Source organism: Monosiga brevicollis, genomic scaffold (genome assembly GCF_000002865.3).
Source record: "Monosiga brevicollis MX1 MONBRscaffold_3 genomic scaffold, whole genome shotgun sequence".
Lineage (NCBI taxonomy): Eukaryota > Choanoflagellata > Craspedida > Salpingoecidae > Monosiga > Monosiga brevicollis.
The window spans coordinates 844,416-859,650 of NW_001865040.1; the positions used below are offsets into that span (position 1 = coordinate 844,416).

General features: G+C 54.0%; 3 protein-coding genes across 3 annotated transcripts; 1 reads left to right on the forward strand and 2 right to left on the reverse strand.

Annotated features, from left to right (window-relative positions):
• Window positions 1-77: 77 nt before the first annotated feature.
• On the forward strand, window positions 78-6,595 carry MONBRDRAFT_17564 (uncharacterized protein). The gene is made up of 27 exons (XM_001742972.1): window positions 78-242; window positions 542-744; window positions 819-971; window positions 1,082-1,157; window positions 1,258-1,514; window positions 1,688-1,821; window positions 1,919-2,000; window positions 2,222-2,278; window positions 2,405-2,482; window positions 2,627-2,806; window positions 2,937-2,972; window positions 3,233-3,413; window positions 3,523-3,675; window positions 3,780-3,853; window positions 3,974-4,216; window positions 4,313-4,387; window positions 4,470-4,664; window positions 4,807-4,879; window positions 4,998-5,077; window positions 5,218-5,305; window positions 5,402-5,500; window positions 5,575-5,667; window positions 5,788-5,863; window positions 5,966-6,065; window positions 6,180-6,254; window positions 6,349-6,420; window positions 6,504-6,595. Exons 3-27 carry the CDS (start codon window positions 864-866, stop codon window positions 6,531-6,533), a joined length of 2,715 nt encoding a protein of 904 aa, XP_001743024.1. The 5' UTR covers window positions 78-242; window positions 542-744; window positions 819-863; the 3' UTR covers window positions 6,534-6,595.
• Window positions 6,596-6,755: 160 nt separating this feature from the next.
• MONBRDRAFT_19578 (uncharacterized protein) lies at window positions 6,756-11,564 on the reverse strand. Its single transcript, XM_001743292.1, has 6 exons — window positions 9,362-11,564; window positions 8,377-9,220; window positions 8,112-8,223; window positions 7,845-8,008; window positions 7,651-7,714; window positions 6,756-7,548 (listed from the first exon to the last, which is right to left on the reverse strand). Exons 1-6 carry the CDS (start codon window positions 11,445-11,447, stop codon window positions 7,387-7,389), a joined length of 3,432 nt encoding a protein of 1,143 aa, XP_001743344.1. The 5' UTR covers window positions 11,448-11,564; the 3' UTR covers window positions 6,756-7,386.
• Window positions 11,565-13,314: 1,750 nt separating this feature from the next.
• Window positions 13,315-15,098, reverse strand: MONBRDRAFT_31188 (uncharacterized protein). The gene is made up of 6 exons (XM_001743293.1): window positions 14,784-15,098; window positions 14,590-14,666; window positions 14,432-14,496; window positions 14,096-14,296; window positions 13,797-13,885; window positions 13,315-13,708 (listed from the first exon to the last, which is right to left on the reverse strand). Exons 1-6 carry the CDS (start codon window positions 14,941-14,943, stop codon window positions 13,479-13,481), a joined length of 822 nt encoding a protein of 273 aa, XP_001743345.1. The 5' UTR covers window positions 14,944-15,098; the 3' UTR covers window positions 13,315-13,478.
• Between the last annotated feature and the right edge of the window lie 137 nt (window positions 15,099-15,235).

The following is a 15,235-nucleotide window of genomic DNA, read 5'->3' on the forward strand; positions in this document are numbered from 1 at the left end:
CTGGTGCAGACCCGTTCCGACACCTGTGAGGGGGAGTTGCATCTCGTTGTTGTATTTTGTTGTTGTTTTCACATGTTTTTTAGGAGAGAGAATGAGGGATGAGGAAGAAAATAAGCTAGAGAGAGAGGTTGTCTTGTGGTTCCTAATTTCACACAAACGGGCTCTGAACGTTTGAGCAGAGCCAGGCACGGCGGATTCGACCCTGTCTTCAGCAGTGACCGGACGGCCATCACGATATTCTGGTCGGTTGATTTGCTTCCTGTTTCATGCGCATAGGGTGTGTGAGTGTGTGTGGGTGTGTGAGGGGTCATTGGTTTGCTGTCTCAGGGAAAAGGGGAAAGGCGGGCAGAGAGCAAAGAGGGCGAGGCCGCAACCGTCACAGGGTCAGCGTCATGACAACCGCTGCGTTATCTGCTGCTGCTAGCCCCACCACTCACGCATCTCCTTCCTCTCCCCGCTGCTTGTCACACACTCGCTTGTGCGCTCTTTCACTTGTGCTTCTGCTGCACATTCATCGTGCCTCGCTGGGTTGTACGCACAGCACCCGAGGTCATGTTGGCTGCCACGAGCTGACAATCTCAGACCCACTTGTCGTTGCTTCTCCCCGAATTGGGCAGTGAAGCTCGGGTTTGCCTGTGTATTGCTGCGACCGCGCGCAAAGCTCTACCTGACCGCAGAGCCTTAGTTCAACACCACGCCGGGCGGCTCGAGTGTCCCCCCGCCTTACCCCTCCTTGTGTTTTCGGTGAGTGCTTGCCGAGATATCGAGAACATGACAGCCGTCTCCAGCCTCACGACCCTGCTTGCCCTTTTTTCCAGACAAGCTAGTGCTCCGATCTTATTGGCACTGTCGTCGCCGCCATCATGGCCGACCAGGGCTTTGTACCGGATCAGGGGTTTGTGCAGCAAGTGCTGCAGGTGCTCGTTCAATGCCAGAGTACCAACAGCCAGGAGATGGCAGCATCCCAAGAGGTCAGCGTACCTTTGGTCTTTAAGCCTTCCCAGTCTGCCTGGTCATCCTTGGTCCTCGATACCTTCGAAGCATGACGAGCAAGTCTGCCACGGTGTTGTTTCATACACAGATGCTCAAGCAGCTCAATGAGCGCCCAGAAGTGAACATTTATCTCTGCCACATTCTGGTCAATGAAGTGTCCGTCGGTGCGTTGGTTCGCAGCCCGCCCCGAATCACTCCAGTGCCCTTTGCCATCCCCATTGCTTGAGTTGTCCAGTCTTGTCGATGCTGACCCCTTTCATGTAGGGCCCAATACACGTTCGATGGCCGCCATCCTTCTCAAGAACAATGTCCGATGGAACATTGACAAACTCTCGTTTCCCATTGTGCAATATCTCAAAAATGAGGCCGTCCGCGCACTAGCTGACCCGAGTCAGCTGGTCCGTAAGGTGGCCGCCACGCTCGTCAGTACCCTTGTGGTCCGGCTTGGTCTTAAGCATTGGCCCGAAGCCATTCCCACCCTTCTCCACCTCATGCAGAACAGCGATCCGAACGGGCTTGAGGTGAGCTTCGAAAGCACAGCAGTTTCTGGCTGCTCGCTGCTCACGGCTGCATGCCGGCTGAACGCTGTGCTGTACTCCAATTCAGTCTGGAGTGGACACTGGGGAATAATGCGGTGCATGCAAAGCTTGGTCAGCACTTGTTTTTGATCTTGGTGTGCGAATGCCGCGTGCAGGGTACGCTGACGGCTTTGACGTTCATCTGTGAGGACGACGCACCATGGCTCTGCGAATATGAAGCTGGTCGACTCGTGGACCTCATTATGAAGACAGTTGTGCTGCTTTTTCGCCATGAAGACCCTTCCATTCGGTGCGCCCTGCCTCATGCAGGCACAATACAGCATTGATCACTCGTCCCGGACTCTTTCGCGCACCTCACTCCACCCCTCGTGCGGTGGTACACACAGTTCCAAGGCATTGCAGTGCAGCAACGTGTTTGTATCCTTTGAAACACCTGGCTTTAATGCCAATTTTCAGAGCTACCTTCAGGTGTGTGTGTGTGTGGTGTGTGTGTGGTGTGTGTGTGTGTGTGTGTGTGTGTGTGTGTGTGTGTGTGTGTGTGTGTGTGTGTGTGTGTGTGTGTGTGTGTGTGTGTGTGTGTGTGTGTGTGTGTGTGTTCATGTGCGTGCTTGCGCACGCATGGTCTACTGCCTTGCGATCAATACCTCACACGCGCCATTGGTCGTCGGCTTGCCGTGTTGTGATGACAGGGCGTTTTTGCGCTTGCACCCGATACAAACCCCGTCGTTCGCATGCACGTGTGCACGGTTCGTTCTATCCAGGCGCTTTGGCCAGCTCTTTGCACTGGTGCCTTGTTCTTGGTCGGCCCAAACGCCCATGAGCTTGTTAGATATTCAGAATCCGATTCTCGACTCGTGGCGCTTCCCTTGCAGGCCATGGTCAGCATCGTTGAATCCAAGTTTGAGCAAGCTGTTCCCTTTCTTGAACCAGAGTTGGGAAATATCACGCAGGTACATATGGCGCGCCTTTTATTGCGGCTTGATGGTGATAATGCCGGTGATGATCTCGCCGTGGTATCCTTTGCCACTGCGCTGCGCGATAAAGCTGGCATTGACGAATCTTCCACCATCTTCTGCATGGCTTGTTACGAACAGTATATGCTGGATTGCACGCGCAGTGAGGACGAGGGCGTAGCCCTCGAGGCTTGCGAGTTTTGGATGGTGATGGCTGACAAACCATTCAGCTCTCAGGTGCTTGACCCCATCATGCCCCAGCTCTTGCCATTGCTTTTGGACCGTATGCAGTGGAGTGAATTCGAGCTCGCCACCATGAGTGTATGTACCTTTATGCGTTTGCAAAGCAACACCATCTCGATCCTGCCCATCAATTCCCCTATGCGAGCGCTGCTGCTCACGCAAGCCACTTGCGTCCCTCTATTCCATTGCCTTTGTTTTGCGCCCGCAGGCTGATGACGATGCTGATGAAGAGGATCGGGATGAGGTTGGTAAATTGTGCTTTGTGTGTGTGTGTGTGTGTGTGTGTGTGTGTGTGTGTGTGTGTGTGTGTGTGTGTGTGTGTGTGTGTGTGTGTGTGTGTGTGTGTGTGTGTGTGTGTGTGTGTGTGTGTGAAAACATACATGCAGGATGCTCATGCTGACGGAAATATTGCAATGGGATTGAGAATTCCAAAGAACCAAGCAGCCAAAAACTCATCTTGTTTTACTCACTTCTGCGCCACGCCCTGTTGGATCGGCCGTTTAGGACGTCCGCCCAGCTACTCACAAGGCTGCGGTGCATGGTGAGCGGCGCACCCGCCGTGATGATGGCGATGGGCAAGAGGGCGCTGTGGGCCACGACGGCGAGGGCGGCGACGAGGATGAGGATGACGAAGATGATGATGACGACTATGACGATGAGGATGGTGCTGACGAGTGGAGCATTCGTAAGTGTGATCGATTGATTTGCCTAATGTTTTTGGAGCTGCCAGCATGATTCGTCCGTCTCAAGAAACGTGCGTGCTCATATCTTTGCGTGTTGTGGCTGGTCGATAGGCAAATGTGCCGCAATGACTCTCGATTCCTTCGCCGTCAAGTATCACACAGGCTTGCTGCCCGTTTTAATGCCGCTCCTCAAGCAGATGTTCGAATCGAATGTCTGGCTTGCACAGGAAGCTTGCATGCTTGCGCTTGGTGCCATTGCTGACGGTGCGCCATAGTTTGGCTGCCATGGTTTGGCTTAGTTGAGGGTTTGCATTCACTGACTCATCTCCTTGTCATCTCGTCTCTATTGGGGCGCTCCGATTGCGCAGGCTGCAAAGACGAGATGGAAACTTACTTGCCAGAAATTTTGCCCTTCATTGCTGGCTTCTTCGAACACGAACAAGTAAGAGCTTCAACGCATGTCTGTTTGCCTGCCATGTGAGTGCACATAGCACCAAATGAACACAGCTTCTTGGTCTCCTCATGTTACGGTTGCCACCTGATGGTGGAAAAACAAATGCAGCACTTGGTTCGCAGCATCACCTGCTGGTGCTTTCGGCGTTATGCCGAATACATCTGCAAAACACCTGCCATGCTCGAGGCCACTCTGGGTGCCCTGACTGCCCGGCTGGTTGACCGTAACAAGAAGGTCCAAGAGACCGCCTGCACGGCATTGTGCCACATTCAAGAAATTGCCAGCAACCGATTGGAGCCCTTTACTGAGAACCTGCTGCGCACGTACTGCTACGCCCTCGATCACTTCAAGGTTTGTGTCTCGAGCACCTTTTGCTCGTGTCGCTCATGTTGGTGCCCGCTCCTTCTTCCTTCCTTGACCTTACTTGCTCCTGCGCTTCCATTGTAGCGTCGAAATCGCCTGCACCTCTATGACTGCATCAGCACGATGGCTGATGCCGTGGGCGGGGCGCTTGCAGAGGCGGTATGTACGGTGCTTTGCCATTCTGGAAGTGTGGGACGCAGGTCCTGTGGTTTAACTCATCAGTAAATCTTGTGGCTTGCAGCGCTATGTCAACGAGCTGGTTCCACGCCTGCTAAACCAGTGGCAGGCCATGGATGACCACTGCCTCGATGCCTTTCACATCACCGAATGCCTCTCAGTCATTCTTGGTGCCGTTGAGACGGAGTATTTACCCTATGCTGAGATGACATATGCTATGGCTGTCAATGTCCTTCGGGTCAACATTGCTCGTAGCGTCGTACGTGATCAGACTCTATCTTCTCACTTTTCTTGCGATGCGAGTCAAGTGGTAGCCGTGTGTGGCGAATGTCTGCGCCATGACCTTTCTCATACGGATGTCCTCATCCCGCTGCGACGGCCCGGGCCTCTGGGTCGAACAGGCACATCAGGAAGGGCAAGACACGGAGGATCCCGATGATGACATGATCGTTGGTGCCCTCGATCTCATCTCCTGTATGTACCAACCTGGTGCCAGTCGAAGATACTGATCTCTTGCACTTGTCGGGCACACGCCTTCATATCTGGTGAAAAACTTTTTATTTTTCACAATCTGACCTTGGGGTGCGCTCAGCCATGGTGGAGAGCCTGCAAGGTGACATGGAGCCATTTATCAGTGCAGACTTGATGGAGCTGTTGCTGTATGGCTTGCAGGTCAGTTTGCCTCTGCTGAGCCTGAAAGTGGTTCGCCTCCTTTTTTTTAAAAAAAAAAAAAAAAAAAAAAAAAAAAAAAAAAAAAAAAAAAAAAAAAAAAAAAAGTTTGATGCTGAACGTGACCTGTATCCTAAAATTAGGATGAGCTGGCCGAGATGCGACAAAGCGCGTTCGCTGTGCTTGGCGACCTTTCCAAGGCGTTGTTCGGCGTCGTGCTGCCTCACCTTGGTATGTTGGAACACATTCACATTTGCTTGAGGGGATCGCGACTTGGTATTTGGGTGCGCTCACTTTTGCCTGCGGTGGTATGGCGTTGTGATGCAGACACGGTCATGCTTTTCATTTCAGTCAACTTAACGATGGAAGAACCGCCCGTGTGCAATAACGCCATTTGGGCCACGGGTGAAATTGCCTTGCATCTCGGTACGTTTCCTGCATTCAAGCTCTTGCAACGTCAATCTGGTGCTAGTGTATTGATGCCTGGGTATTTTTTTCAGGTGAAAATATGAACAAGTATGTGGATGATCTTCTTGAGCCCATCATCCACATTCTCAACACAAGCGAGCTGAATACGTTGACTGAGAACGCTGGTAAGTATCATTGCTTTGTTCCCTTTGTTCCCAACTCCACACTGAGCGAGATGCAACATGTTTGATGCCAGGCTCTGCCATCGCAATCCTCACGCCATCATGTTTTTGTCTGATTGGCAGCCATTACTATTGGTCGCCTTGGCTTGGGCTGCACCTTGAAGGTTGCACAACACTTGCCCAACCTGCTCGAGCGCTGGTACGATACAGCGGTCTTGCCTCCTTCGCTTTGCTATAAATATCGCAGCCGCAGCTGAATGTGGGTTGTTCCAACGTGTTGGTTCCCCTTGATTGCAACCAGGTGTCGAGCCTTGCGCTTAGTGGATGACAATGACGAGAAGGACTCTTCCTTCGAGGGCATTTGCCTTGCAGTGTTAGCCAATGCCCACGGTGCTTTACCGGTGAGGAGCGCGCACCCCCAACAGGGCAATGGCTTTGTAGCTGTGGCTGATTGGCGTGTGCCTGTTGTATGGTCCTGTCGTGGTCATCTCATCTTGATTAATGGTAACCATTAGCGCTTTATGCTGTTGTGCGACGCAATCAGCAAGTTTCAACAACCCTCCCCCAAGCTGGCCGAGCTCTTTGCGCGGGTAAGCCAAGCCATCGGCCCAGACTGCGAGTCCCTCGTCTCATGGTCGTCTCATTCCATTCCCTTTGCTTTCATCATGAATGGGTGTTTGGCAGCTTTTGGCCCACTTCAAGACAGCGGCCGGTGGGGAGTGGGAGCGCTTCTTTGCTCACTTTCCAGAGCTGCGGGTGCGTTTCGGGTGCTGGTCGTGTTGCTGCTTTGACGATATGCTTACTCACTTGGTGCTACTTACTGCCTGCACATTCTCCAGCAAGAGTTGATGGTTAAATACAACGTTTGACAAGGCCAAGGCCTTGCCATAAAGCCTGGCATAGATAGATCAAGCAATTGATTCAAACAGCGCCGGTCGCATGGCTGCATTGTCGTTAAATGGCTGCCCTTCCCCTTTTGACAAAATCAACCGTTGGTCACCCACTAACCACTAACGATAACAATGGTATTATTAGTATGCTTGTGGAGTGTGAAGCGCGCAGCGCGCACAGAAAGACGAATCAGAGAGAGTGAGATATTTCATCAACTCGGTCGCTCAGAGATATAAAAGCCGGTCCGAGCAGCAACAACAAGCAATCAAGTATGTTCAGCACGAGAAACGCAAAAAAAGAGAAAACAAGAACCGAAAAGAAAAAAAGAACGAAGCGAAATCGTTCATTCAAACTCATACAACATAGCCTGTAAAGTTGGGCCTTTAGGTGGGTCTCTAAAGGTCAGTGTGGTTCTTTAGACAACAGACTCCTTGCTGCAGGAAGCGAAAGACGCAAGAAGCAGAAAAAAAACATACGAATGCCGACATGAGAAAAGATGTTTGATTGGGTTGGAGACGCACACAACACACACGGAGACAGACAGACACATTTGAAACCGGCACCACGCCGATCGCGTCAATGTCTCAAGGCCAGTCAGCCGATTGGCCACCGTTGCTGCCCTGCACATGCTGCCAGCTCTCAATAGCTCTCAACGGCTCTGCCTGCAGCAGCTCCCCCAGGTCAGTCAGCTCACCTGCCACGGCGCTCCACCTCGCCCGGGACTTGAGAGCTCAAATCCACCACCGTCAAATCATCCGTCACTTCAGTGTAGGCTGCAAAACCACACGCGCGCGCAAGAGTATGAGGGCAATGCATGCATGGGTAGTGCCCTCAGAACGTGGGTGTTCGACCTTGAGTCGAGGTGCAGCAGAGCAGCATACCTGGAGGATTCGAGTTGCCACCGTTTTCGTTCTCGTCAGTGGACACAAACTGTTGAGAATTGACGAGCTCGGCATAGAGACCACCCTGCTTCATCAACTCCTCGTGCGAGCCCTGCCGAGGGGAGGCAAAAACGTTGAGAGAGGGCCACAAGATTCAAACTGCGATTGAGGAGTAGGTGGCAGGAAGCATGGTCAAGCCCTGCGGTCGGCGTACCAGTTCAGCCACCTTGCCCTGGTTCAAAACGGCAATCAGATCTGCGTTCTGAATGGTGCTAAGGCTGTTGTGTGCGAGCACGGCCAAGAAGGCACCAGAAGAAGGCGACCAGAAGTGAGATCAAGCGCGCAAACATATGTGGGGTACAAGCGACCACAGCCACAAAGCCTCCAACGAGTCACCGGGATACGCACCGATGAGCAACCACGAGTGTAGTACGACCCTTGCGAGCGCCTTCGAGGGCTTCGTGCACAAGCTGCTCGCTGTGGGTGTCGAGGGCGGCACTAGCCTCATCCAAGAGCAAGATTTTGATGTTATCTTGTCGGATCAAAGCACGAGCAATGGCAATGCGTTGGCGCTGCAAGTAGGACGACGACACGCGTACACACATCTGGTGAGTCAAAGTCATGCCCAAACGGTCCACAGTGGAATGAGATGTCACAAGAGTACAGAGCCCGTACCTGGCCACCAGAGAGCTGGGCACCCTTGTCGCCCACCATGGTGTTGTAGCCGTCCTCAAAATCAGTAATAAAATCATGGGCATTGGCAGCTTTGGCAGCCCTCTCAATATCCCTGCGCAAAGACAAGACCACGGAGAACCACCAACAGCATCAGGGCGTGCTTGCAAGATGACGGTAAAACATGGGAGGGGCTAAATGGGAAAGATATCACCAAACAATAATCAAAGAGGCGTTGAAAAAGAGCAAACACGGAAATCGAACATACTCTTGAGAGGGGGTGTGATCAAGACCATAAGCAATGTTCTCGGCGATGGTCAGAGCAAAGAGCTCGGGCTGCTGTGCAACCAGGGCAAAGTGCTCACGCACACACTTGGGATCAATGTCCTGAATGTTCTTGCCGTCAAGGGTGATGGTACCGCTGTCGGGGCGGTAAAACTGCTCAGTCAAGGCGATTACTGTAGACTTGCCGCAGCCAGAGGGGCCTACCAAAGCCACGGTCTGCCCGGGAATGACAGACAAGGAAAAGCCATCGAGAACTCGGGCGTCCGGACGGGTGGGGTAGTTGAACTTGATGTCCTTGAACTCAATCTGGCCGGTAATCTTAGCGCTAGGGCGAGCCTCCTCTTTTGGGTGACGCTCCTCATGATCCTTGAGGAGCGTGTAAAGGCGCTTGGCACCCACCATGGCCTTGCCAAAGTCGGGCGCGAGAGACGAGGCTTGACCAACAATGATGCCCATAAAGAGAATGGCAAACTGGCTCTTGAACATCTCGTTAAAGGTGCAGTGGTTGCCATTGGTGACTTGCGCGCCCCACCAGAAGGTCAGAGCCCAGACGGCAAAGATGGAGGCCTCAGTAAAGCCAAAGGTGAGGCCTTGCACCTGTGCCTGGCGCTTGGTGGCCTTGGTCGGTCCAGCCAGAGTTCGAAAGTAGTCTTCCACAAAGGCATTCAGGCGACCCAGAGCGGCGACGTCGCGAACATGCTCGATGGCCTGGGAGGCAAACTTGCCGCTGCGCTCATAGGCCTTGGTGTCGGCAAAGCCGGACATGAGCTTGAATTGCAGGGCACCACCGACGCCGATGATGGGCGAGGCAGCCAGCACCACAAGAGCTGTAAACGCACACGCGCACGCGACACCAGCATCGGCGTTAACAACGGGTGAGCAGACTCGAGACAAGCAGACAGGCCCGAGAAGACAAGACAACCACAGAAGCAGTCATGGCGCAGGCGCACACGCAAACACAAACGTACCGACGCGCCAGCAATAGATCATAGAAACGATGAGACAGCCAACCACGGTGGCAAAGATTTGCATTGCCAAACCCACACGATCACCAAGAACGCCACGCACGGCCGAGGCATCGGAGGACAGGCGCGCAGTCAGAATACCACGCGCATTCTCAGGCATGTCGTACCACCAGGCCTCGTTGGAGACAATGGCACGGAAGGTCTTGGAACGGAGACGGCGGGTGAGTGCTTCGCCTGAGCGCGTAAGCATGTAGAACTTCAAAAAGACGCACACCATGACGGCAACAGCAATACCCACAAAGCCAGCCGCGTAGTCGTTGATGGTGCCAAGATCCGAGTTTTGCATGGCCGTGATGACTTCTGAGAGACAAATGGCATAGGCAGGCCAAACAGCGCCCTCGATAAAGGCACCAAAGGCACCGATGGCAATGTACTTCCACTCGGGGCGGTTCAACTGCAGGACCCAACCAACCATGCTGCGGTCCACGTCAGGCCCCTTATCGTCCTTGTCCGGGTCCTCCTTGAGATCCGCGGCGAGGGCAATTTCACCACGGGAGGTCTTGCGCACTGGGAGATCATCTTCATCACCAGCGGCACCCTTGAAAGAGTTATCAGTGGGGATGGCAGCTTGAAGGGCGTCGAGGGTGAGGGTAGTACCGCGTTCCATGCCTTGGCCGTACTGATCAAAGACCATATCGTAAAAGCGCCCCTTCTTATCCAGCAGAGACTGCGGGTCACCAATCTCGACAACCTTGCCTTGGTGCACGACGGCGATGCGATCAGCGGTGAAAACAGTCGAGAGACGGTGAGCAATGACAATGGTGGTGCGGTCCATGGAGGCGCGATCCAGGGCTTCTTTGACCTTGCCCTCGCTCTCGTTGTCCAAGGCGGAGGTGGCCTCATCGAGCAGCAGAATGTTGGGGTTCTTCACAAGAGCACGGGCAATCACAATGCGTTGGCGCTGGCCACCGCTCATCTGAGCGCCCGAGTCGCCCACCATGGTGTCATAGCCATCGGGAAAGCGGGAAATAAAGTCGTGGGCGTTGGCCATTTTGGCTGCAGCAATGACCTGCTCCTCCGTGACGTTTTCACCGCCAAGAGCAATGTTGTCGAAGATGCTGGTGGGGAAAAGCACGGGCATCTGGGAAACGAGGGCAATCTGGGAGCGAAGCCATTGGACGTTGATGTCCTTGATGTTGATGCCATCTAGGGAAACGGAGCCGCTGCTGGGGTCGTAAAAGCGTTCAACGAGGGCCATGGTCGTCGACTTGCCGCAGCCGCTCGAGCCGACAAGAGCAATCGTCTCGCGGGGCTTGATGCTGAGGTTGAGACCACGCAAGATCTGCTCCTCGGGTCGCGTGGGGTAGGTAAACTCAATGTCCTTGAACTCGATGGCACCTTCGAGGGTAGTGGGCACAATGCCTTCATCGGAAAGGGAGTCAATGGCAGACTGGCGTTCAATGATATCAAAGACCTTGTAGGCGGCGGCCTGACCGGCAGCCATAGTGGCGATGTTGGGGGCAGCCTGGCCCAGGGCCATGGCGCCAATGATGACGGAGAAGAAACAGGTGATGACATCACCCGCAGAGAGTTCACCGTCGTTGATGAGCTGGCCACCGTAGTAAAAGGTGAGTGCATAGGCCAAGAAGATGACGCCAAAGGTGAAGCCCATACCGCCGCCCTGGGCAAGACCGGCCGTGCGGCCCGAGCGCTCGGCATCTTCAAGAGACTTCTCGTAGCGTTCACATTCGTGGTCTTGGGTGTCAAAGGCAATAACGGTGCGAATCATGCGAATGACCTCGTCGGCAATGGCACCGGCGCGGCCGTAAAACTTGTTGCCACCGCCTTGAGCGTCGCCAATGTACTTACTCATCACAGCACCGCCGGCACCAATAAGCGGCACCATTGAGAAGACCACGAGGGCAAGTTTCCAAGAGTAGATAAAGCCAACGATGAAGCCACCGAGAAACATGCCCTCAAACTGAATGAAGGAACCAAACTTGTCACCCATGGCTTCTTGAATCTTGGGCACGTCTTGGGAGATGATGACGGCGAGGGAGCCCGAGTTTTGCTGATCAAACCAGGTCATGTCCTGGGAGAGCAAAGCCCGGAAAAAGCGACGACGGATGCGAAGGGCTTGACGCTGAGCAATAAAGGAGAAACAGGCGACTTGCAGGTACGAGACGACAAAGACGACGGCCGCCACGTAAAGCATCTTGATGACCGTGTCGTTAATGGCATCCACAAAGCTTGCGCTGTCCGGGCCGAAATCATCAATCACGTCACCTAACGACAGCAGCAGCAGCAGCAGCAGCAGTTAGTGAGGAGCACTGCAGTGATTTTTCCCCCCCCCAAAAAAAAGGTCGGTCGGTAAAGGTGGCCGCAGGCATGTTTAGTTTGGAAGCGTACCGAAGAGAACGATGAAGAACGGGTGAGAAGCACCATGGGCAAGGGACGAAAGGGCGCCCACAACGAGCAAGAAGTAGTCCTGCGGGCCACGATGAGAGAAAGCACCACATGCGGTCAATCAGTATGCATGCAGTGCGCGAGGGAAGTGGGGAATGACAAGCACCAACGAGGTAGGAAAAGCCTGGAAAACTTACGAGAGAGTCAGCATAGCGGAAGAGCTGCGTGAAAGGAACCTTGTTCTCCTCCTTCTTGGGCGCGGCATCATCATCGCCTGCGTTGGCCATCACGATTGGGTTCAAAAAGCATTGAGATCACACGCGAGATCGCAACGAAAGAAAAAAAAATGAAAGACGGGGCGGTGCATTTGTGAACAAGTGGGGGGACGGAGCTATGCAAGGTGGTGCAAGCCAGAAAGTCAATGTGTAATAGCTTCATGCAAGGGTGCCTGGCGAGTTGGATCGGAGAACCATCCATGGGAGAGGGGGGGGAGATGGTGTGCGCACACCAATGTGTGTGTGTGTTGCACCGAGATGGCCAAGACTCGAGCAAGCAACGAAATGAAATGGGTTTAGACATCCACTTACCAGCAGCGTTTTTGACTTCCTTGGCAGTCATGGCGCTGGTTGACAAGCCAGCAGCACCGCAACGCTGGACTGATCCTCAAGACCCAGTTGAACAAGAAGCGTTCTTGGGGAATGAATGCAGCGAGCTGACGGCGGCTACGGCCCACGTCTCCAGCTGCCACGCACGTCGACGTGTCAGAGGCCACAAGCAGGAAGAAAATGACGCAAAACCATTCGAGTTGAGGTGTTTGATGGTTTTGGGCATGTGCGCACAATCCACAACAACACACACACACACACACATCTTGTGTATCGTTGTGTGCGTTATACGTTGTGGTTCGACACAGTTACGACACTACTACATGTACATGAACTGGCAAGAAAACACCCGAAAGCAGGTTGTTAGCTTCCACCAGAACGTCAGATAAAAGACTCAAGTTGGCAGGAGACCGAGTTAGGAGGGGCGTGTGGGTGTGGCTTGGGAAGTACTTGGGAAGAGCTTGGGGACTCTGTGGGAAATTAGGCAGCACGCCACTTTTTTGCTGCACGACGTTGGATGTCGTAACTGGTCCTTTGTCTGACAATGGTCGTCCTTTTGGCACGCTGCCAGAAGGATGTTCTTTCTCCTGAGGGCCACGTGTGTGGTGCAGAAGAAACAACATGACAGCCACACAAAGCGACTTGCGGCTTGGAGCAGCATGCCACAATCGTTGGTTGACGATGTTGGTGGGTAACGCTCTGCGTCTTGGGTCGATGCCAACGACATCCCCTCTAAGCTGCGGAGGGGTCGAATGGGCTGAACAGGAATCACCCGCCAGCTGCCAAAGTGACAGGGTGTGGACGATGACGTTCCCTTTGGGCCGGTTTGAGGGGGGGGGACAGACACTATGGCGCACCAGGCTCTCGGGTGTCGTTTCGTTAGGGGGCATGACTCCGGAAGCATCCCTTGTTCAGGGTTTCACAATTAACGTGCAACCAAAAAAACATGATTTGATGATGAATTGCAAAACAGGAAATTCAAATGGGCAGAAACGCTTCGCTGGCTCCGTGGTCCAGTCGACCTGAGGCTCACAACTCTCGACCAAATGATTGACGCGCAGCGTCCAGTCACAGCTCAAGTGGCCGAGAGCGGCCCCATGCAAGCATTATCAGTCTGCATCAAACCAGGCTTCTTCTTCATCCCGCTCTCGCGTCTTGAGATCATCCAGCGTCTCATCCGTGTCAATCTCGCGGTAATTGAAAAACTCTTCATCTTCACCAGCCAAAAAGCGCTGCTCCATGAGGCTCCGAAACTCGCCCTCTAATCGTTCCCGCTCTTCAGTGGGCATGGCCAGCCGTCGCGTTTCGCGCGCCTCAAAGTCGATTGGGCCAATGGCCCCTGTAAGTGTGCCATGCGCATGCGATTAGTCGCGGGCGCTCGACGCGCTCGCTGGCCCCAACAGAATCGGGCAACATCGCAAACTCACCCGGATCGCCATCAGCGTCCTCCGGCCGGCTCGCCTCATCATCGCCAGTGCCACCCCCACTCATGTAGACCTCAGCTTCCAGCCGTAAACTAAGTTCAAGCCATGATGAGAAATTGTGAGGGCAGTGCAGGGCGCGCTCTAGCTGCCTGCAGGCGGCTACGCCCTCCACGGTAGACCGGACCCGAGGGCGGCGGGTGCGGGTGCAAGGGACATGTCAAACATCGAGACCTCGAAATCCGAGGTAGAGCGCGGGGTGCCGGGGTGCAGGGTGTTGATGGCCCGTGTCAACGCAAACGTACTTCGTCTGGCTATGCTCAACTTGGGATAGCAGTTGCTCAGCCCAGGTGCCGCGGTTGTGTGCGTCAATGCGCGCCTGCAGATGCTCATCCGTCACATATTGCCCCACCATTGCATCATAAAGCCAAGGGCAGCGCCGCTGCATCTCCTCTAGGCTAAAGTACGTGCCCTCAGCCAAAAGTCTCTGCATGGCCATGTATCGCCTATCCAGATATCAGCGACGATAGACGCACGTGACAAAGCATAGGGGGCAGGAGACGTGAGTCTTTCTCTGTTTTCAAAAGGATCAGGCTACCTCCTCCCGGCATGCGCGCAAGCCACGTCCAAGCAAACCTCACCGATTCTTGACCAGGCTGTGCTGATTGGTTAGTCGATCTTTGTACTTGCGCACCAAGAAGCTCACCTAAGCCAGTTGATTCCAGGTCAGTGCAACGATGATGCGAGCCGACAATTATCAATGGCTGGCGGAGAGCTGAGAAATCGCTCACAAGCACACCTCATAGTCATCAATGACGCTGAAAACTTGCAGCTCGGGCTGCGTCAGCGTGGAGCCATATCGGGTTAAGAAACGACCTAGGCCATGGCAGACCACACGCGTGAAAAAGAGGGGCAGAGACAACAAGGGGCACGGCACTCCCACCCTCCCTTTGCTGGCCACTTCGCCTGCCACACATTGCCTGCAGCGCATACCAGGCTCGTCAGCTGCCAAGTTGAATAGAAACTCGTAGCGCGCTTCCAGGGCTGGGTCGGGCGCCCCTCGCTGCTGTGTCTTATCGGCCCTTGAGCCCACGACCACCTCGTCATCTTCGGCAAGTCGTAAACACAGTCGCTGCAAGGGATCAACTGCCATGACTGTTATCCTTTGCCGGTCAGCCACGCAATCCTCGCAATGCACCTCGCGACACAGGGCACTTCCACCCCGCTCTGGTGGCCACCCGCGCGTGACCGCCTCGAGAAGGGCTCCGCCAAATTCACATGCGAACCTCAAAGATGCAACCAACAGGAAACAACAACAGCAGGAAAAATTGTCAGCACGCAGCCTGACAACGAAGCTCCATTTGACAGCGTTGCTCCTGTCTTGAACGTTAACAACCAACGACAGAGCACAGAGAGAGAGAGAGAGAGAGAAAGTGTGTGTGTGA